At 44.8% G+C, this 22,942-nt stretch overlaps 1 protein-coding gene across 5 annotated transcripts in view; it reads right to left on the bottom strand.

Moving 5' to 3' along the window:
* Window positions 1-22,942, bottom strand: part of HDAC9 (histone deacetylase 9) — an 895,346-nt gene that overhangs the window by 426,668 nt on the left and 445,736 nt on the right. For all 5 annotated transcript variants that reach the window (XM_043966016.1, XM_043966014.1, XM_043966013.1 and 2 more), the window contains 4 exons: window positions 21,469-21,710; window positions 17,897-18,050; window positions 16,404-16,530; window positions 13,478-13,599 (listed from right to left, as the gene is read on the bottom strand). In XM_043966016.1, coding sequence (XP_043821951.1) covers window positions 13,478-13,599; window positions 16,404-16,530; window positions 17,897-18,050; window positions 21,469-21,710 — 645 coding nt within the window. The remainder of the gene's footprint in view (window positions 1-13,477; window positions 13,600-16,403; window positions 16,531-17,896; window positions 18,051-21,468; window positions 21,711-22,942) is intronic.

The following is a 22,942-nucleotide window of genomic DNA, read 5'->3' as shown; positions in this document are numbered from 1 at the left end:
ATTCCATCCTTGGAATCTCTGGTTACCTTCAAAATTCAGCTCAAAGACCATGTTCTACAAGACACACTTCCTAATCTCCCAGCGGGGCATTCTCCATCCACTACAAGTGCCCTTCTCATTGCACAGTGTATATTAAATATGTTTCTATGTGACCATCAATGAAATTCCAACTCTTTAAGAGAAGGGTCTGTTCTGACAGCCTCGTTTCCTAGCACTGCCAACCACATGCTTGTCTACTCACTGATGGCTTCATAAATACATGTTGCATCAAACTGAAGCTCACTGCTGGTTAAGTGAAGGTGCCATCAATGTAGGGGCCTGCTGGACACAGCCATCAGAAAGAGGCCATGGCTTGTGGATAACTTTGGAATTCTCCATAATACCTGGTTAACCTGGTGTGACCATCTGCTCCAATTCTGAGAAAATATGCTAGTGAAATTTGTGAGATACAAGACTGTGTCTGAATACTTTAATTTTCTAGTCAAAGTGCACCATCTTTGGACCATTGAAAACAACTTTAATAAGCCAAACAATGCAATTTAGGGCAAAAACATTTGATTAACATAATGAAATTATTACAATCAATTTTTCCATGGTTTCAAATTTAAATGTGGTACCTTTTCCTTCTGGGTGAGCTTTAATTTTTTCTCCTTTTAGAACAATGCACCCCCCCCCAAAGAGTATTCTCTTCATGGCAATGACAGATAGACAGAGGGGCTTTTTTTTGCTTTCAAAGGGAGTCAGTTAACATGGGCTTCTGAAAAGACAAGCTATATGGGCACTGGACCCTTTGCATGGGAAATATATCATGTTTAATATCTGGCAAATATGATAGAGGTCACATGCCTCAGAGCCAAAGGCACACACTGGCTGTGTGACTTCGGCAACTCCTGGGGGAGCCACCACGCCTCTGGTGGCCAGGTTTGTTCCTGAGTGACCCTTGACCATGTCTTCTCATCCATCACACTCTCACTTTTTTCATGTGCTATTTCAGTGAATCCTCACATCAAACCGATGAAGTAGCTGTTATTATTATTTCCACTTTACAGATGAGAAAACTAAGGCCAACAGCAGTAAAGCAACTTGTCCCAAAACCGACAGCTAGGAAGTCTCTGTGGGAGAATTTGGACTCGGATCTTCCTGACACCTAGACCAGGGTCTCGTCTACTATGAAAGGGGCTCCATGTATAACCTTCGAACTATACACACCATGTTAGCAAAATGATAAAAAAAAAGAGTGGATTTGGAGTCAGAGAGCCCAGGTTTGAAACCCAGCCCTTCTCCTGACTCCGTGTGAAAACTGGGGGAGTCACTACCCCTCTCTAGGCCTCAATCCCTCATTTGGAAAACAAAGAAGTTGAACCAGCTGACTACCTATGTGATGGCAGACAAGTCACAGCCTCAGTTGCCTAATCTGGAAAATGGGTTTAATCATAACACCGACCTCACAAGGTCATTGGAAGGATCAAATGAGATGAAATCACAAATAAAGTACTTTGCAAACCTTAATGTCTTAAATAAATGCTAGCATTTATTTGTGAAATGCTCTGTGACACTTACTGGATTTTAAGAGATTGGCAAGTCAATGTTCTTATTGGCACACTGGCTTTGAATTGATTTTCCACATGAGCTCCCCAACACGTGATGTCTCTAAATCAATGGCTTCTATTTTGGGGGTTTGAGTAGGGAATGGAGAAGGTTGAAGGAAGTGGGAAATTTTAGGCTAAAGATGAATCAGGGCATGACTCGTCCCAATTCTTTGTGGGAAGAGGAGTCAAAAGTGCCCTACCTCTCCTCTCAAGACCAAGCCAGGTACAGAAACAGTAAAGGTGACAAAGAGGTAAACATGGACTCACTGGAGGAAAAGCTTCCTCCCAACAAAGGGGACAGGGGCTGCTTGCAGAGGCAGTGGGTGCCCTTGTACTGAGAGCCTTCAGCTGAGTCCAGAAGAGTGGGTGGATGCCCACTTCTCACATAGGCAGCAGAGAGGACTCTGGGTCAGCTGCAAGCTGAACTCAGTGTCCTCAGAGGCAGCATGTCATGGTAGACTTGGAACTGAGAGGCCTGGATAGGAACCCTAATTCAGACACCTACAAGCATGGGGGGTGAACATGCAGAAGTGTCTTAAAACCTTTAAGCTTTACTTTTCTTCTCTGTTAAGATGTGGGTAAAATCATGTTTGTATCTTCCACCCCCCAAAGTTATTGGGGAAAAGAGCTTTGCAAACCTGAAGTACAATACAAGTGGATAGTCCTGTGATCTTGTCACTTTGGCCCTCTCTGAGAATGAAGGACAACAACCAGTCATTGTGATCTTCTGCTTCCATGGAACACTCTTACTCCTTAGGCAGAGTTTGTATGGAACGACTCATTCTTCAGAACTTTATATTGGCAAAGAATCAATAGGATGGTCATGTGTATGCGTTCCAGACTTGTTCTTCCATATGGTCATGATAATATGAATTGTCCTAAGGTCTAAAAATCTTTTTTTTTTACTAGACAGAAGATAAATAGTCAGAAATGATCTGACGGTAGTAGGAAGACAAGCAATGCTTTTAATTGCATTCGACTAGTTGTTGTCTAAGCATAAGGATGGGTGAAGAATAACACTAAGCCTTAATGTGCCCAATTATAGACCATCAAGAGTATAAAGGGGAAAACCACCTTAAAACACTTAAGAGCACAGTATTACATGCAAATGTGTGCACTTAGGTGTCTATAAATGTTTCTTGCATAATAAAATGTAAGAATCAAATTTGAGTTCGAGTTCATTAAAAATGAGACTATAAATACCACTCACTGGAAATGAAAGGAAGGATGATACAGCCACCAACTGCCTGCCCATTTTTCACCTGTGTCTGTTTTCCTTGATTTCTCTACCTCCCCACTCTCCTCCTTGGAAATGGCAGCTTCTGCAGAGTCGAGAAGTGTTTCCCCCACCCCCTCTTCAGAGCACACGCATTATGGTGAGAAAGTGCCACAGAATCCCAGAAGCCCAATGTTGGAACTCAATTAAACAAGGATTTGTTGAGCACCTGCTTTGGGCAAAGATACAAAGACAAAAATTGTCCGCACATCTAAGGAGCTCACGTATTGTCAACCAGAGATTTAGAAATGAAAGAGACTTTAGAATCCTTTGAGGTCAACCCCTTACATTATGGATGAGGAAAGCCAAGTACTAAGTGGGTAAGAGGTTGTGCCCAGGGTGCCAAGAGCAGTGAGAGCCAGGGGAAGAATTCCAATCTTGGTCTTCCTGACTGCAAAGCCTGTGCCAATCCACAAGATCTAACTTCAGATTATTCTGATTTCTCCAGGATCAACTAATGAGGGGGGCAGATGAATAATCCTTTCATCATCAGCTCTCAGACCTTGTTACATTTCACTTATTCCTATGGCTAATCCAAAAAGAAAAAAATGACACCAAAATCCCCGTCTTTAGGTTCTGCCAATAGGTGGTGCAGTGAATAGAGCCTGGAGTCAGGAAAAGTCATCTTGCTGAGTTCAAATACAGCCTCAGACACTTACTAGCTGTGTGACCCTGGGCAAGTCAATTTACCCTTTTTGCCTCAGTGTCCTCATCTATAAAATGAGCTAGAGAAGGAAATGACAAACCACTCTGGCATCGTTGCCTAGAAAATCCTAAATGGGGTCACAAAAAGTCAGACATGATTGAAAAACAACTGAACAGAAAATACTACCTTCCTGTCACCTCTACCCACATTGGCCAATTCTTCATTTTTCCTGCTTAAGGAGAAGAAATAGCACATTATCTACAGATGATCCACGAGAATTTTCAGTCTTTACTTAACTCAGTGGTTTAGAATTTCCAACAGGTCTGTTATCACAAGTGCTTAAAGCAAGATCTGAATACCACCCCAGTTCTCTCCAGCTCCCCTCCTATCTTCTCTTGGAAAGACATCCAAAGAATAATAAACTGGAAAAAGGTCAGAATGGAAGCAGGAGTCCAGATGGGGTGAAAGGGCAGGACTCTGGATAATTAATTTGCTCAATTATTGGTCACTGGCTATGAATGCCCTTCAATCCATGACTATATTAGATGCTTTGTCTACACCAAGGGAAGTCTCCTCATCCCCCCTCACAAAGTTTACTGATGCTTTGTGAACTACAGGTGCCATGCATTTCCTAATCAATGAATGTCCCATGCACCAAAAACAAAGAAAAAAGAGTTAAGCCAAACCAATCAGCAGTATATAGAATATTCCACACCCATAGCCTCTGGCCTCTTTTCTGGAACACAGAGAAATGGGCTTCATCCCATGTTCTCCAGAACCAGTGTTCACAAGACCTTCTTCCATCTGCATTTGGCTGCTACGGGACTTCAACAGTATTGAGTTTTCCCTCTTACTCTTTTAATTTGATGGAAATAAGAAGAAATTAATTTGCCTCATGCTGCAGCCACAAAGGAATATCCTTCAAATTAAAGAAAGAAGAAATACTAAAGGATAGTTGGCAGTTTGTAAGAGCAACACAACTGAAATTTGGAGAATTTCCATATTCAAGAGTGTTCTATGAATGTTCTGCTAACTGAACTACACACAGTACAATGCAAGCTTGCTGAGGGCAGGAAACACTTCATTTTTGTCCTTGTATACCAGCATTTCATCAGTCGGTCAACAATGTGCTGGAAACTAATAGGTGCCTAATACATGCTTAATTGAAACAAGAACTGTGGCAGTAGGAAATCAGTTTGGGTGGAGGTGTTCCCAACATTCCCTGGTCATCTACCAAGTGCTGGAGGGGCAGAAAGCAGCCTGGTGATGATTCGAGGCCCCACATCATACTGGGAATCCTAGGAAATACGAATAATGGAAACATCCCTTCACTCCAACATTAACATGAGTCTGGAAACTGGCAGAGCAGTTCCAAAGAGTGATTTCTTTACTTAGAAGTGCAAGTTGGCCCCTCGGCAATTACCCAAAAGGACTTCCTTTCTGTACTAAAAGGGCTCTTTAATTGGAAGAGGTGAAAAGGAAAGTTTTTAACAATCAATAGTTTTTCTTTTATAAAACACAGAGGGAGTGAGGATAGCTTTGGTTAAATAAAAGGTTCAACAAGGTGGTACCAACATCTTCCCGCTTCCCAGAAGCCAAGACATTGTGGATATTCAGTTATCAGTATCATAGCCCCTGAAACAATGGAGTCTAAGTGTGTAAGCATGTGTGTGCATGTGTGAATGTGTTTGGGTCTGAGTATATGGTCCTGTGTGTGTGTTTGAGAATGTGTATGTGTGAACGTGTGTGACTGAATGTGTCAATGTGTACGCGTGCAAGTATGAGTGTATGCATGTGTATATGTGAGTCAATGTATGTGTATAAGTACATGTTGATGTGTGAATGTGTGTGATTATGTTTGTGTCTGAGTATGTGGCCCTGTGTGTGTGTGACAAAGAATGTGTGTGAACGTATGTGACTGCATGTGTCAATGTGTAGGCATGCAAGTATGAGTGTATGTGTGTATGAGTGTATTGCAAATGTGTGCATGTTCAAGTATAAGTGTATATGTGTGTTTATGTGAGTGAATGTGTGTCTGTCAATGTGTGAATGTGTGAGCATGAGTGTAATGTGAATGAATCTATGTGTGTGAATGTGTGTGTATGTGAGTGTGTCTCTTTATCCATGAACATACTCTTGGGCCAGGCCTTTCTGGTCTCCTTAAATTTTTTTCCAAATGTTATCTGGAGTTAATTCTTCATTAGGAGACCCAAGGTCCAAAGATACCACACAGTTGCCAGGCCTAACATAGTGAAAGAATAATGGATGAAGAGCTGAAGGGGACCTTAATGAGCATCTGGTCTCACCCCCTCTTTTTACACGTTAGGAAACAGAAGTAAGGAGACTCGCCCAAGGTCACCCAGCTAGTAAATTTCAGACTTATGGAGCAAACCCAGAGCCTTGAAGTGCTCAGCCAAGGCGAGTTCCACTCCACCCCTCATAATCAGGCCTTAGACAGGTTACAGTTGCAATGGGCCTCCCTTTCCTCTCCTATAAAATGGAAACTTTGGGGACCTCAGAGTATAAAGAGCTTTTCTTTTTATAAATCTCAGGGCTGCCCTTTCGTACGCCAGGCTAAGGACACAGAATGCAGATGGTTACAGGACTAATGAGGGCAATGGGAAGGTGCACAGTGGGTAGGAACAGGCTGCCACACTTTATAAACAAGGGATTATGAAGGAGAAGCTGTCTGAGGAGGCCCCAAAGAATAGCAGCAATGGCCAGAATCAGCATGGTGCTTCTAAGTTTGCCGAAGAATTTGGACATGTCATCTCACTGGATCCTCACAATAACCTTGGGAGGGAGGGGCTGTTATGGTCCTCATTTGACAGGTCACACTGAGGCTGGGAGAGGCGAAGTCACTTGCCCAAGGTCACATGGCTAGTAAGTGTCTGAGGCTAGAATTGAACATGGATCTTCCTGAATCCAGACCCAGGACTCTGTCCACTAACCTACCCAGCTAGCTTAGGGGGTAACTGAAGAAGGCTCTGTTAGTGATGTGATGGCAGCAATGGAAAGCCCACGGGCGATGTCAGGAAAATATGGAGGGATCCCCTGGGGCAAACTTATAAGGAGATTAGGGCAAGAATCACCTGGGATGGGCAGGCCTGAATGGGCTGTGATCTGCATCCTTGGAAGGAATGCCTCAGTCAACACAATCAGGGATTCCCTGAGACCACCAGAACTTCAGTCTACAATTGAATAGCCAAGTCTGATCTTTCCTAACTTTCTCCAAATAATTAATTTTCTTCATTTCCTTGGTGAAGCAGTCACACAAGAGCCCGCAGCATCTCTGCTGTTCAGGGGCCTAATCCCCCTTTTCACTCATGATTCACATCCACAGAGTATCTGAAATGCTGGCAAGCACTGAACATCGAATCCTAAGACCACAGCAGAAGCAAATGAGTCTTTAAATGGAGTTTGCTTCTTCTGCCCTCAAAGGCAGCATTACACAGGCCATAGAGTACTATACTGGAAGTCAGAAAAACCTCCGTTCAAATCCCACCTCAGACACTGATGAGCCAGGTGACCCTGGGCAAGTCATGGCACCTCTTGGTGGCCTCAAATTCCACATCTGTAAAATGAGGTGGTTTGATTCATGGCATCCACAAACCCTTCCCGCTCCAAATCTAAGACATAAGACTTCTGTCAAATTTGGATAAATGTGAATGAACGCCACACCTTTGATCCACAAATCTGACCACTGGGTGTCTACCACTAAGCGGTCACAAACAAAGAAATAAACAAAAATAATATTCCAAAATATTTGTGGTTGCCCTCTATGCGGTAGAGAAATAAAATAAACTAGACATAGAGTGAGTATGAATCTACTGGAGAAAGCGTGGCACATGACTGCAAGAGAACACCAGAGTGCCATTAAAACTATGAGAAATTCAGAGAAACATGAAAAGAACTGCATCCATTCACATGCAGACTGGACCCAACAGAGGCAGCAAACATCATGTATTCACAATAACCACACTGGTGTCTTAATGAAAAGCACGAGAGACTGAAGTCAGCATAGAGTGATTGTAAATACAAAGCTTGGCCCCTGAGAAAAGATAAAGAGGGATTACAGGGGTGGGAGGCTGCATATCTTCTAAGAAACTGCCCCTGTATTATCAGCTGGTTTTGCTCAACAGTTTTTCTTTAATTCAAGGGAAAGCTCATTTGGAAGGGGCAAGGGCATAGCTGGGAATGATATTCACGTCAAAACAAAAAGCATCAATGCAACTTACCTTTTGAGATAGAGGTGAAGGGAAGTAACCCCCTCCCCACTTTGTTCCTACATGCATGCCGTAGGAAAGAAATCTGATCTTTCTCTTCCCTCCCTCATGCCTATGATTAACACCGTACTGGCTACTCCAGGGGCCCAGTGGGGGCTCCCTGGATCGACGTCTGGCCTTCTCATGAAAGAAGGCTTCTCACCTCGGGCTGGATGATTTCTGAAGTACCTTTTCTCTAACATGTCATGATTCTGCCCTACTCCCCGGGCCACAATAGACTGGGGAAAAGCAAACTTTTATAAGATGATACACACCCAATTCCTAACCAGTCCACATGGAAAATGAAATTGGCCTTCGAAAACCCGAGCCCCCTTTTTGGATTCCTTCCATCTCCGAGCCTCATTCTGGTGATTCTGGGCATTAAAATGCATGTTTTAATGAGGCTGGAGGGGTCCCATTAGCCCAGAAGCCTGATTTATAGGACTCCTGGGCTCCAGGGCAGTAGAGGTAAGCCAGCCAGCTACCCCAGCTCAGCACCACTCACCAGAAGAGCTGCAGGCAGCAGAGGAAGGCCAGGTTCCCAAGGAACGAGATGAGGACTGTAACGTGACATTAGATCAACTTGAAAAGGCATCCTCACTTCTGAGGGTGCATTTGTTTATGCCCTTCTACTGAGTTAGGGCAGATCACCCCCCCCCTTCCCCCACCCCCCAAGCATCAGCAAGAGGCCCAAGAGCTCTGAAGTCAGAAGCCTTCTCTCCACATAATATGGTGATGATTCAGGGGCCAGTGTGGTTAAACCCAAAAGATCCCTTCCTCTGGAGCCAGAGGAAGTGGGCTAGAATCTCACTGCTATCTCTCTCTACCTGTGTTGCCTTGGGCAAGTGCCTTCCCTTCTCTAGGCCTTCATGTCATCTTCTGTAAAACGGGGGCTGGACTAAGTGCTTCTGAGGTCCCACAGGACTATAAATGTATGTTATGATATTAATAAACCCGTATGACCTATCCAGAGCCAAACCGAGAGTATAGAGGTAAGGACGGCTTTGAGCCAGTCCATGGGATCCTAAATCTTGTGTTGGATGGGACTTTCAGGGAGGTCACTCAAGTCAAGCCCCCTGTTTTACAGGTGAGGAAGGTGAGCCCCAGAGATGGGAGGTCATTTGCCCAGGGTCACGCAGGCAGGAAGTGTCAAGAGAAGGATGTGAACTGAGGTCAGAGGACTTCAGCACTGATGACCTCCCAGCGGTCCCCACCACAAAGGTCCAAACTTGTAAATCCTGGATGGGACACATAGACATGGAGAGAGCCGACATCCATATTTCCTTATGTTTTTATTGCACAGAGGACACCCAGAGGGGCTTGAGTGTGGTGGTGTCCCTTTTGAAGCGGGCAATGAAAATGAGAAGGTGCCATAATCATTGTATCTAGTCTTTGAAAAGAACAGTTAATGCAGTGTACACCATCTCAGCCACCTTCCTTGGCTGGCCGCTTAAGGGCTGTGCCCTGGGTTAATCAGAAAAATATCTTCTGTTCCTATTTGGAATTATAATTTAAAGGGGATTTGGTGTGCCTCCCTCTCTTCTTTATAGGGGTAAAGGACTATGGGTGTGGAATAGCATATCTAATATCAGGCTTGGATGATTTGATGGTTAAGCTAAACTTCTTTCTTCCGTTATGAAAAGAAATGAATTGGTTCTAAGGAATGGTTCACTGGATAGAGAAGGGAAAATACTCGACTCAAATGGAAAAAATTTCAATACAGGTTTATTGCGTTGCTGTTGTTTTTTAATTTTTAAAAAAGGGAAATTTGGAAAGACCATCAATAATGCAAAGAAATCCTGGGACCCCCATTTAAAATAGTCAAGTCTTTCCAAATGCCAGTGGCCACAAGGATTCCTCCCCTCAGGGGGAGGAAGAAGAGGTCCACCCTGAGTGACAAAGGTCAGATTTCTGCAGGCCATTGCCCTTCTGGGACTGGAAGTAGTCCTGGGCTATCATTGTCTAACGTGGTCCCAGGGGGTCAGGGGTGGCTCCAATCTGTCCCCGCTGCCGGAGGGACGCCCCTATGGTCGCTTTAATCAGCTCAGGGTCACCACAATTTTGTTATCCTGGTTCCTGTCATCCCCCCCCATCCCCCCACCTCTAGCCCCTCCATCTGCCCAGGAATTTTTGGGAACTCAGTGCTGATGTTGGCAAAAACAGCAATGAGTTCGAAGATGCCACTTACACTCAACAAGGGCCTGTCTTGTCCCTTTCTTTCCACAGGCCCTTTACTGTGTCCACAAAGAAGCTAAATGGGCTTTGTAGGAATGGGTGATCGAGACTCAGCTTGAAGGCATTTGTCATCACGGGCCTCATCCTCTGGTGCACGTGACTAGTTCTTTTTGTCCCTTTGAACCCCCTGTTCAGATCTAAATAGGCCCTTTCTTAAATAAAATCTGAAATTCCACCGAGATCATAACATTCACACATAACATGTTTTCAAATAAAAGCACTGAATACAGCATAAAAAACTTCCATGCTAACCACCAAGAGCACTCTCTCTCTACTTAGCATAGGTGTATTCACACATAGGCCTAAGTTTTAGATAGATGTACATGGGCACACATTTCAAATATATGTGTGTGCATGTGTGAATGAATATATGCATATATGTGTATCGTGTTTTGTGTACATGTGTACACATGTATATGTATGTGTAATTTTTTGCATATGTGTATTGCATATGTATGTGTGAAATGCATATCATAATTTTCAAGATTAAGATTGTGTGGTCCACTTTTAATTAACAAAGTATCTGGTCGAGCATTTTCAATCACACACCAAAAACATCTGCCCTGAATTATAGCCTGCTTCGCTTATACAGACAATGGGAATTGAATTAAAGAATATTTGGAAACCCCTGCAGAGATATGAAAGCATTAACAGCTGCTTGAGAATTTAACTGTCACAAAGTCTGAAGGAGTTTTTCAGATCGACAGACGCTGTCCATATCAACAGGATTTTTACAGATTGGGAAGGAGATGGAAAAAGAAAGAAAAGAAAGGTCCTTCCTGCACAAAACAGGAGGAAGTGCATCCATCCCAACTCGACTGATCAAGGCAGGGAGAGGGGGTCCAAGCCTCAACCACACCCCCTGGCCCCATTTTCAACACCAATCCCTAGCCCAGCACACACATTCTCTGCCCTATTGTGAATGGTGCGTTGAGAAAGATGACAACACAACCTCAACGGAGTCCTTAAAAATAGAAAAACTTGTTAGACAGTAAATCTCGAATACTGTCTCAGAGAGAATGAATTAGGTTTGTTTTCCACGTTTTGTCACCAAGCTGTTCTCATGGAAACGACCGGGCGCACGCTCTGCACATCTATCCTGCGCTCATCCTGAAGCAGGAGGCAGAGAGCAGCTTGTGGGGTTTTTCCCTGTGGATGCTTACTCCTTTCAAATGCCGCTTCTTTTCAACATCAGAACCAGCCTGGCCATGTTTTCAGCCTCCTGGAGGTGAAGACCCATTCAAAGGCAGAGGCACAGCGGGGGGCCAGGCTTTCTCCTGTGCGTGTAACTGTATCACTCATCAGTAACCTCCTGCCATTGGAGCCAATGTTTTCCTTCAGTGTCTCCTTGCATTCCTAAAGGCCAGTCATGGCCCTAAGACCCCAGGCCATAGCCTTCCTGTCTCCATCAATAGCCCCTGCAGAGGCTAACAGGGCAACTCTGTCCAGCCTACAGCAAGACCTCAGTGGTCAGTGGTGCTTCCCACATACCCCAAAATCTATGTTTTGTCTAGATCTGGGCTCATTGAATGTGCTCAGCAATGGTGAGATTCGGTTTTGTGTGTGTGTGTGTGTGTGTGTGTGTGTGTGTGTGAGTGACAGAGACAGAGAGACTGGATTGTGTCAGCACTGAGCAGCACAGACCTGGAGCTTAATAAATGCACATTGACTTGACTTGAATCATGGCCCATTAAATCACTCTTCTCCCCTTTAGATTCCTTACTCAAAAAGACACACCTAAAAGGAAGACAAGCCCCATGTCTCTCCCTAGCACATACTGAGCTCACACAGACTTCTGAGGAGCAGGGTGATGTCTTCCCCCTTCCTTAAATGTCTCCACAGTGCCCAGGACAGTTCTGATATGCAGGAGATGCTCCATAATTGCTTGAGGACTGATTTAAAGAAAACCATTTCTGTACTTAGTGACATGCATGTGTGGTACATGAATAAAACAGCACATTGATGTTCTTGCTGTAAGAAATGATTTCAACAGTTATCAAGCATTTATTACGCACTTACTCTGCACCAGGAATATGAAGGATCATACATATCAAAGGGATAGGAAGGATTCAGAGAAGCATGGCGAGGCTTACTTGAATTGAGGAAGAACTAAGTAAGCAGAACTATGTACAATAACTACCACAATGTAGCAGCAGCAACCACATAATGCAAAGTGAAGACCATAAAATTATAATGAACAAGTCTGGCAACACAGAAAACATCTGAGCAGGCCACCTCCCTTGTCCTTCCTTGCAAAGGTGGGGGGCTATGGGTGTGGAACGGTGCATACATACGATCACCATTTTTTCAGCGTTTTGGTTAATTTGACTGATTTTTTTCATTCTGTCTTTTATTCACCACCACAATTCATAGATCCACTTATGAACGGGGTGAAGTAGAGCACATATTAACTAAATCAAAGATCTTCCAAAACATTGAAGAAAAAATGAACTCAAAGTATCTTCAGATTCATACATTATATATGAAATCCTGCCTAAGATTAACCCTCTGAAAACACATGGCCTGAGTTAGGCAAGAAAGAAAAATGTCTTCTCAGAAGGGACACATGAGAGCGAGTCTTAGAGCATCTACTCAAGTACTATCTTCAGCAGCTGTCGTATCACATAAGAGGTAATATGGGAGAGGCTTTCTAAACCCATCAGAACAAAGGGACTAACTAGCTTTGCCTATGTCAGAGCTAACACAGGGAGATGTGTTCAAATGGACACAGAAAGTGAAAGAAATAGCAAATGATTCTGAACTGGAGAAGAGCATATCAATTCTAAACAACAGCTCTTCCATCTAAGCTAATTTGAGCTTGTGGGCAAAGGATTTCTCAGAGTCCTCCTGCTTCTACAAAACTGAAGGGCAAGTCAATAAGCCTCTGTGTACTTTGTTTCCTCATATTTGAAAGGAGAAGCTATAAGCAGCTCATCATTCAAGGTGATTTAACAAGAAGGAAAAGGAAGGAATGGGAATTTTCTCTTCTTCCATCCCTACCCATCATTCCATCCCTGTAACTGGGGTGAACTCTGGTAACTCATCTACAGTCATTAAGGAGTCCAAGGCATTGGGTATGCACACCATCTAACAGCTAATGGAAGCCATTTCAGTTTCATTCTATCATGGTACTTTTGAATGATGGAATGTCATCCAAAAAAGGACCCAGAAAGCCCATGTCAGGCTAGGTTATTGATATGAAATTCTCTTTAAAAACATGATAGAAATTAAAACGGCAACCAAGCTACTTACATGAGTACTCTGTTAGCCATTCAAAGCAGATATACATAGGTACATATATAATAGAAATATGCAAAGCCAATAAGAGTAGATATATTCTAAGAATCTATCTTGAAGGACTCAGGTTAAAATCCTTGGATTTGTCAATCCCCATGATCATGCCTCTTGCCTCAACAAGATGCTGCCCTGAGTTGAGTTTGGAAGCCTCTTAGATAAATCTACTCACCAGTTTTTCGAAGCGGGAAGTCGTCCTTTGTGTCCTGTGCTCCAGGTAACGGGTATTTGTAGGATGGCGAGGTTCCGCTCAAGGGGGGAGAGCTTTGATCTAGGGAGGTGTGGTGGGCTGCCCTGCCAGACACAAATAAAGTTACCAGTCAGCAGCTTTGCAGGCTTCATGTGACAAAGAGCAGATGCTACTAATCAGACACACTCTTCACTTAATGGTAAGGTGGGAGTCAGTGTGCTGCTTCTAGACCTTCACACGAGCTGTGGGCTCACCTGACCCATCTTAATGTGATGACGAATCATACAATAGTGGAATACCCAATTCCATTTCACAAACCTTTAGGAACTTAATCTGTGCCCTCAAAGAGCTAGCAAGCATTCTCTGGATTCCCAATAATGCCCAGTGTGTAGTTAGTAAAAGAATCACACAAGTGGTCAGTTCCATCAAATGGAGACCTTGCCAATAGACTTTCAGCAGCCCTCAAATGCTTCTCTGTAGAAACACACCCGTAAAGATAGAAAGGAGCATTTATCTTTTGGGGGGAGGGGCACAGATATTTGGTAACTGAGAATGAGGTCACCTCAATGGGAATTTTCAAAAAGAACCTATTTAATCAGGGCATAACATTAAGCCAACTACCATGGATGAGAGCAGTCCATGAAAAAAAGAGTTAACCGTGCTCTTCTACTTTCATGGTGAGAATAGCAGCTTCATAGCTTAGCTTAAAGCTTATTAACATCTGTTCTCCTAACAGAACTGGGCACTGGGAGTATGCCTTGATGAGATGCACTCCTTGTCTCAAGAAGCTTGGAGATCAATGTGGATCCTATGGCATGGACTGAACCCCTAAACATTACATTTCATAGTCTGTGCACAATTGTACCAGTTACAGTACTTGGAGAATATGTCACCCCAACAGCTTTTCTGTCCAACTCTCATCTCACAACAAGCGGCAAACTAGACCCAGAAGGACTGGAATTCAATTTTGTGAGCTGTGAGACCAGGGGTAAGTCACTCAGAGAATCAGTTTGTTCACCTGTAAAATGGGAACACCACCACCTCACCAACACCTTCACCTCAAATGGGAGTACTGAGAGGCTTAAAGGAGAAAATTCCTATAGAGCAGTTTGCCAGTTTTTAACCACAACATAAAGGGGAACTTGTCGTTGTTTATTGTTGTTGTTAATTACTCCTCTAGAAGATTAATTCCTGTTAAAACAATCACCCCAACAGCACGTGGGAATTACCAGAAAAATACAGCATAAATAACCTCAGAGTTGATCAAATGCTGGAGTTGGTACCAGAAAGAGCTGGGTTAGAATCCTGTCCCCAACACTCGAGTCTCAGTTTCTTCGCCTGCAAAATGGGGCTCACGAGAGTCATTGAAGTGACATGGCTATTGGAAGGATCAAACGGGATCACCTACATAAAGCCCTCTGCAAAACTTACATGCTGTAGAAACACTTGGTGTTGTCATTTGTATTTTTATTTTAATATATTTCACCTGAGCTTGCCTGGGCAAAAGCTTTAAATCTGCTGTAAAGATCTACCAAAGGATGGGCAGGGTTTGAGAACTTATGTTTAAAAATACAAAACAAACCACTTTGTATCTAATAATTGCAGGCAAAATAGCTGCTCCTCAATCCGACTGAGTTACCTCCGTTGAAAATGTCCCCCAGTTATGAATACTCTCACACTGTCCTCACTCGTCCTTGCAGCTCCTCAAATGGTCTTGCTGTTGACATTTACCTGTTTACATGATGTCTCTTTCTTCCCACTCACCCTGACCAAGTACAAAGCAAGCTCCCCAAAGGGCAGGTACTGGTTTCCATTTTGTGTTTTTGTCTCCAATGTTTATTACAGTGGCTGGCACACAGTAGGCACTTCAATGCTTATTGGCCAGGATGAGTCTGATGTGGTAACCCAAATTATACACGGAACCCAAATTATGCAGCTTTCCTGCTTTAAAAGTGCAGTCGATAATCAGCTTGGGCTGGCTTGTCCCCGAAGAGCCTTCCGGGCATGTGAGCAGTCAGATTAATTTCTCACGTTATCCTTACATGTTTTTCCCCATTCTGAAGAACAGGAAAGCTATCTTTCTTTCAAAAGTACCTACTATGGGTCCTCACATTTGACATGTGGTATCTTTTTTTACCATGGGATATCTACTAAGTGACTGCATTCAGTGTGAAACGGACATCCTTGAGTGGAATAAACAAAGACTTGGGCACTGGCTTCTCTTCTCCCTGGGAAGACCACAAAAGCCTTGTGCTCGCAGGTCAGCAACCTGATGCTGCTGGATTTTTTTAAACAAAAAAGATGAACGAAACTTTAAGGATCTCTTACACCTTCTTAAGGTGTCATAATACTTAACACCATCCTCATCCTCAGCCCAAAGGACCCCATTTGCAATTTTAAATGAGGAAATCATTTTGTCTTCTGTGTTCCTTTCAGTGGCAGAAATCTAAACACACCAGTGTCTATATTTAATGAGAGCAATTCTCCCTTATTCTTTGAGAGTTAGAAAGCAAATAATTAATTCCCAACTGCAAAAACAAATTTAATTTTTGCAGGTATTTTTTCTAGACAAATGTGTTTTAATTGTTGAAATGTTAGTGTCATAGATTTTAAATCCATAATAGGTTGACGACGGCCCAAAATCCCACTTTGTCAATTGAGTTATTCTATGGGCCAGATGTAATTTGTGAATTAAGTTCCTCTACCTCTCCCAGGACCCGGCCAATTCATCACTTATCTCTTCAGGAGGAAATATTTCTCTTTGGCTCCCGTGCCCTTATAACCTATGGGCTTTACCCCATGGCTGCGGGCCTCGGTTTGGGAGTTCCATTCTCAGGGCACCTGCCAGAGCCAATTACGTGAGGCGTGCAAGGGTGGCGAAGGAAAACAGCTGGATGCGGAAACCTACGTGTACCAGAGCTTGGGATGGCGGCTCACAGAATGATTCTTTCCATTAGTAGGAGAGTCCTTGGTAGCCGACTTGCTCAGCAGGAACTCCTGAAGTTTCTGTTTCACCTCTGTGCTTGCCACTGCCCCTGCATCACACAGACACACACAGTGTTTGAGCCAGGGACTTGCTCTCCTTTCCCCAAGAACATTCAAAGAAATAAAGCACAGCAAAACCAGAAACCCACCCATCCCAAGAAGCTTAACTGCTTAGAAGGAAGCGGCTTCCAGATATCAGAATTTAAACAAGCCAAGCATGGCAACAATCTGAAAGTATTGGCTGATCACTGGACACATTAGTTTAACAAGCGGACGCCATAATATTTGGGCTTCTCATTTCTCCAGCTTCACTTTTTTTCCCCCAAAATGAAAAGTGGTTTCAAAGGGTTAATACAATGAAATGGACGCCTTTAATTTTCTAAGACTTAAAGAAATGTGCTGGGCAGGGGGGGGGGCAGGAAATAGTGGGATTGGTGAGTAAATACATAGTGAGCCCAGCTTTTCTAGATTTCTCATTCTTTGTTACTATTGTCTATAAATCTATCAAATTCATATGTTTAATGGGGAATTTGAAATCAATGCCTTGGTTATTTCTCAGTATTTTACCAGGCAGGGCTAACGAGATGGCTCTGTCCTTCTTGGATCACTGTGGGATTTTTCACGGCTAACGCTGCTTGTCCCTTGTGGGGTGAGACAGCTATGGGCAGCATCTCCAGCTTGAGCAAGCACACGGGAAACCTGGCTTCAACCTGCTTGTACACTGGTCTGATTTGGGGAATTATTTGGATCTGTCTCCCTCTTGTGGACATTGCTTTGCAAGGAGCCTCCTTTCAAATCTCTATAAAGCCCCTAGCCTGGGAAAAGTCCCTGAGCAGGGGCGACTGTGGAAGAATATCAAGGCTGGGGGGAAGGGGGAGAGATGGGGTGGGGAGCACTGATCATGTAGATCTCTCGATGGAAAGAGACTGAAGTACAACCAGATGAAGAACTCCAATCGTTCAAAATTAACACGGGGGCAGCTAGGTGGCGCAGTGGATAAAGCACTGGCCCTGGAGTCAGGAGTACCTGAGTTCAAATCCGGCCTCAGACACTTAACACTTTTACTAGCTGTGTGACCCTGGGCAAGTCACTTAACCCCAATTGCCTTACCGAAAAAAACAAACAAACAAACAAAATTAACACCGGCTCCTTTTCTTCTGCACTTAGCAGCACGGTTTAAAGAGATCAGCATGGCTGGGGAAGTGATTCCCAACAAATGGACCTTTGGGTTTCAAAGTGGCTTATCTTTTACTGATTTTTCATTGATAACAGACAAATGTGAGAAGATTCAGCTCCTTTTTCCTACCAGCTTTTTTCCTGAGAGAGGACAAGCCAAGTCCAAAGCCAGGGAGGGGGGTTGGGATACACACGTCGAGGTTAGGGGAAGGCACAAACGCCCTGGGCCAGGCCTCTTACTTTCACGTCCCCTCTCCTTGCCTCGGAGAGGGGGCAGCTGCTGCTGCTCCCGCCGGTGTCTCTCCACCTCCTGCTCCTGCCTTTGCTGCTCCAATTTCTGCTCCTTCTCCAGAAGTTCCTGCTGCTGCTTTATAGCTAGAAGTTCCTGTTGCAACTTGCGAGAAGAGAAAGACATGAGAGTTTGCAATAGGCTCAGGACCCCCAGCCACGGCTGGTCCCTCTACAGGTGGCCAAGCTGGAGCCCTTCCCTATCTGGCCTCCTAGGGAGCTTTTTACTTCAAGGTTAATGAGCTAAAAGCCAAGTACCATCAAGGGGAAGGGGGAGGGGAGGGCAGAGGAAAGGGGAGGGGAGGAGAGGGAAGGGGAGGGGGGAGGGGAGGGGAGGGGGGAAGGGAGGGGAGGACAGGGGAGAGAGGAGGGGAGGGGAGAGGGGAAGGGAGGGGAGGACAGGGGAGAGGGGAGGGGAGGGGGGTGGGGTGGGGAGGGGAGGGGAGGGAAGGAGAGGAGAAAGAGAAAAGAATGGGGGTAACAAAGAGGAAAAGAAATGTAGGAAGGGAGAAAGTATATCCATGAAGCTTATTCCGATAACCCACCACCTCACCTCTTGCTTCAGTGAGAGAGGTAGAAAAGAGCAGAATAAGTTTGTGAAATCTGAGTGAATTAGTGGAACTGTCTCTGAAGAGAAAGTTAAAATTCTCCAACTTCGATTCAGGCAGTTCACAAGAGAATCGTTCCCAAACTCTCCAATGGACTTGGCATCTAACCTCTCTCCCTCAGCCTTCTCTTCTCCGAAGCAGTAGCGCTTCAGTGGGCTCACGTCATCACAAAAACCTGCCAATTAAGGGCATTGCCCAAGAACAGAGCCTGGCTATCCAAGAAGACTGGTAAGGTTTACTTGTTGCTCCCCTGTCAGTCCCACGCTCTTCCTAGGAACATCCAGCTGCTTTAGCCCCTGAGCGAGGACACCCGCCATGGAGGGGGATGTCCAGGAGGCTGCATGCTGTGGGAGAGTGAGCCACTTGCTGTCTCCCCCATTTTGGCACCTAAAACACTGCCCTCCTTAACTTTCCTGTGGAATAAGAAGACTTCAAAGTGGATGTAGGACCTTTTACAGTTAATGCTATGTCATGGTTGTTTGAGGACCATGAGAATGTGTGTCTGTGTGTTATGTGTGTGTGTGTGGGGTGCATATATGTTTGCATGTGTACGTGCACGCCAGTGAGTGTGAAAGCGTATATGTGTATATGGGTTGTAGAAGGTGTAGGTTTGCACATGCATGTGTGTATGTAGGTGGCTGTGTGTATATATGTGAATGTGTGTATGAGTATGAATATGCAGGTGTGCATGTTTGTGAGCATGTGCATTCGGGTGATTCTGTGTACACTTAAGTGGGAGCATGTAAGTGTGTATAGATAAATGGGTTTCTTTTTGGTTGGATCTGGGAATCCAACAGTCTGAATCACTTCTAAAGGAAGTCCCAAAGCTGAGGCTCAAGGAAGGTTCTGAGGCAGTGGTTGGCCATGATATGCTAGAAGGAGGACTGAACTTGGGCCCAAAGGTTGGGGATCCAGTCCTGGCCCTGATACACACTTCCTATATGACCTCGGGCAAGTCCCTCTACTCTTCTGAGCATCCCCTTCCTCATCTGTGAAGTGGGAGGTTTGCAGGGGGCCCTGAGGCCCCTCCCAGCCCTAAATCTGGGCTCCTTCCACATCTTCACAGGCATCAGGGCTGAGTCACGGGGCACAGCGTCAGTAACTGGGTGGCAGGAGGGGAATTGCCCTTGACTCATCCCAGCCCGGAGGCTCCTCCATCCCCCAGGGGAAGATCTAGTCATGGGAGCCGGTGCCATCTGTGGCAGTGCTCTTGGCCCCGTGCACTCCTGACTAGGAATGGCCTTCCTCACTTCTTTTCTTCTGTAACTTCACCAGTGACTCAGCCCCAGTCGACAAGTATTTATTATGTGCCAGCCAGATGCTGGATGCTATGGTCACCACTGGTGGTAAAAGACAAAAATGGAACATTTCATGACCTCAAAAGGCTTGCATTCTGTCTAGCATCTTTTCCCCCTGCCAAAAGATCACAAAACATGCCTGGGAGGTGGAGTCCACAAGGAGCACTCAAGAGTAAGGGAAGTGGGGCAGCTAGGTGGCACAGTGGGTAGAGCACCGGCCCTGGAGTCAGGAGAACCTGAGTTCAAAACCGGCCTCAGACACATAACACTTACTAGCTGTGCGACCATGGGCAAGTCCCTTAACCCCAATTGCCTCACCAAAAAAGAAAGAAAGAAAGAAAGAGAGAGAGAGAGAGAGAGAGAGAGAGAGAGAGAGAGAGAGAGAGAGAGAGAGAGAGAAAGGAAGAAAGGAAGAGTAAGGGAAGGACTCTCCCTCCTCTACAGAAATCAGCTGGTCACACCAAGGCATGGCCTTGTTTGCTTGTCTGTCTCTGCAGCTCCCAGGGGGCTCCGTGGGAGTGCCACATAACTGGGGACCCCTAATATACAGAGCAATCGAACCACCTTCAAACAACTCCAGAGGCACGGCATACATCCAATGGCATAAGACTCTCCAGTGGCCTTCCTTTCATTACAGAGATGGAGGTTCCTGGAGCACAGCGCTCAGGATCACGGGATGATGGTGTTCGAGCTCGAAGGGAGAAGCCATCCCATGCTCTTTCCAGATGAGCAGGGGAAAGCCCCAAGAAATGAAGCAAGAGGCCCAAGGTCACACAACCAACAAGTCAGCTCTTCTCCACTCCTAGAACAGGTCTCTGCATACTGCGCACACGGCCTCTCACATCATCATCAGCATCATGATGATTAACAATAATAACAACCATGCCCAATAAGCGTTAAGGAATACATGCAGGATTCAAACCCAGGTCTCAGACTCCCACTATGATGCTTCTTTTACACCAGACTCTCACTTGCTAACTGTGACCCAGAGCAAGCCACTTAACCTACACAGACCTCAGTTTCTTCATCTGTAAAATGAAGGAGCTGTCTTTTTTGGGGAGGAAAAGGAATTGGAAAGTAAAGGAATGCTGGGGGGCAGCTAGATGGCGCAGTGGTTAAAGCACCAAACCTGGAGTCAGGAGGACCTGAGTTCACATCCGGCCTCAGACACTTGACACTTACTAGCTGTGTGACCCTGGGAAAGTCACTTAACCCTCACTGCCCCTCAAAAAAAAAAAAAGAAGAAGAAGAAGAAGAAAATAAAGGAATGCCCACCAATCGGGAATGGAAGAAAACACTATGAAACGTGAATGTGACGGAATCCTATTGTGCTCTAAAAATGATGAAGAGTATGGTTTCAGAGAAACTGGGCAAGATTTGTATGACCTGATGAAGAAGGAAGGAGAACAATTTCTATTATAACAATAATGATATAAGATAAGCACACTGAGCAGCCACGCCTGCAGAGGGCTCTTGATAAAGACTACCATCCACTTTGGGACAGATGTGACTGACTTGACCGATCTGAAGGAGACCGCCCTCCTGAGCCACCTTCCTTGTCTGATCACGAGACTGCCCTCCCCAGAGCCAGCAGAGGGGAGAAGAGAGCGCGGGCTACCTTGATGTGCTCCTGCAGCTGAGCCTGGTGCTGCCTTGTCAGGTTCTCATGTTGTTTTTGGAATTCTGCGATGAGCAGCTGCTTCTGCAGGTGCTGCTGCTGTTGGATGAGAAGCAGCTCCTGCTGCAGCTGCTTCTCCCGCAGCACAGGGTCCACCATGGGCATCATCATTCTGAGATCTGTCCTCAAGTCCAAGGGCGTGACAGGGTCCAGAGCCACAGGAACCTCCGACTTCACCTCCACTGCAGGGCAGAAAGGAACAAAGAACAAAAACACATGGGATGAGGCTGGCCAGGGGAGAATGGCAAAGGCATCCTCGTAGGCCCAAGCTTAAGGGGAAGGGACCACAAAAGCTTGGGAGTCACTTGGGGTCAACTCAGACAAATGAAAGCTGCCCAGAGAGAAAAGCCTTATCAGATAACAAGCACATCCAAGCAATCGATGGTTCCAGTGTCTGCAAACAATGTAACTAGGGTCAGGCGAATGGAGCTTCTTCTTAGGGTGCTGAATTTGGTGGGATCTGATAGCACAACAGTCACTCAGCATCTTTGAAACAAGCTTCTTCCCCACCTGTTGCTGTACCACATTTACAATCTCTCTCTCCCTCCCTCTCTCTGTCTCTCTCTCTCTCCCTCCCTCTCTCTGTCTCTCTCTCTCTCTCCTTTTAAAATTAATTGATGAATTAATTAATTCAGTAAGTTAATTTAGAGCACCGTCTTACATCGAATTTGGTTGAGGGTATCTCTAAAAGGAAATGAAAGAAAACAATCCATACGAAATAGAAAAAGGTCAGTGGGAAGGGGGATGAACATTTATATGGTGCCTTGTTATGCACCAGGCAGTGTCCACCCAGTAGAACCGAAGCTTGAGGATGGACACTGTCTTTTTTGTCTCTGTATCAGTACCTAGGATGGTGTCTTCATACAATAGGTGCTTAATAAATGCTTGCTGAATTAACTTGACTTGATAATCCAGATGTAACCTATATCAAAGAGCAGCACCTCCAAACGGCACACAATCAAAGTCTGATGAGATCTGAACATTTGACCCAGCTCAAACAGGAAAGGAACCCTTGGTCGACCATACTGGACAGGTGTTTATTGAGCCTCTGCTTAAATACCTCCAGCATTTATGTATGTGGGTGTGTATATATGCATATACATACATGTACATACAAATACACATATACTTTATTTTGGCATTCTTTTTCTTTCTTTCTTTCTTTCTTTCTTTCTTTCTGTAGGGCAATAAGGGTTAAGTGACTTGTCCAGGGTCACAAAGATAGTAAGCATCAAGTGTCTGAAGTCAGATTTGAACTTTCATCCTTCTGAATCCAGGGACAGTGCTTTATCGACTGTGCCACCTAGCTGCCCCCATTCTACTATTTTTTTAAATTTTGAATCACAAATTTTCTCCCTCCTTCCCACCTCTCTCCCCTTTTTGAGAAGACAAGGAATATTATATGAATTATATA

Source organism: Dromiciops gliroides, chromosome 5 (assembly GCF_019393635.1).
Source record: "Dromiciops gliroides isolate mDroGli1 chromosome 5, mDroGli1.pri, whole genome shotgun sequence".
Lineage (NCBI taxonomy): Eukaryota > Metazoa > Chordata > Mammalia > Microbiotheria > Microbiotheriidae > Dromiciops > Dromiciops gliroides.
Note: the sequence above shows the minus strand (reverse complement) of the source record. Positions and strands in the feature narration are given on the sequence as shown.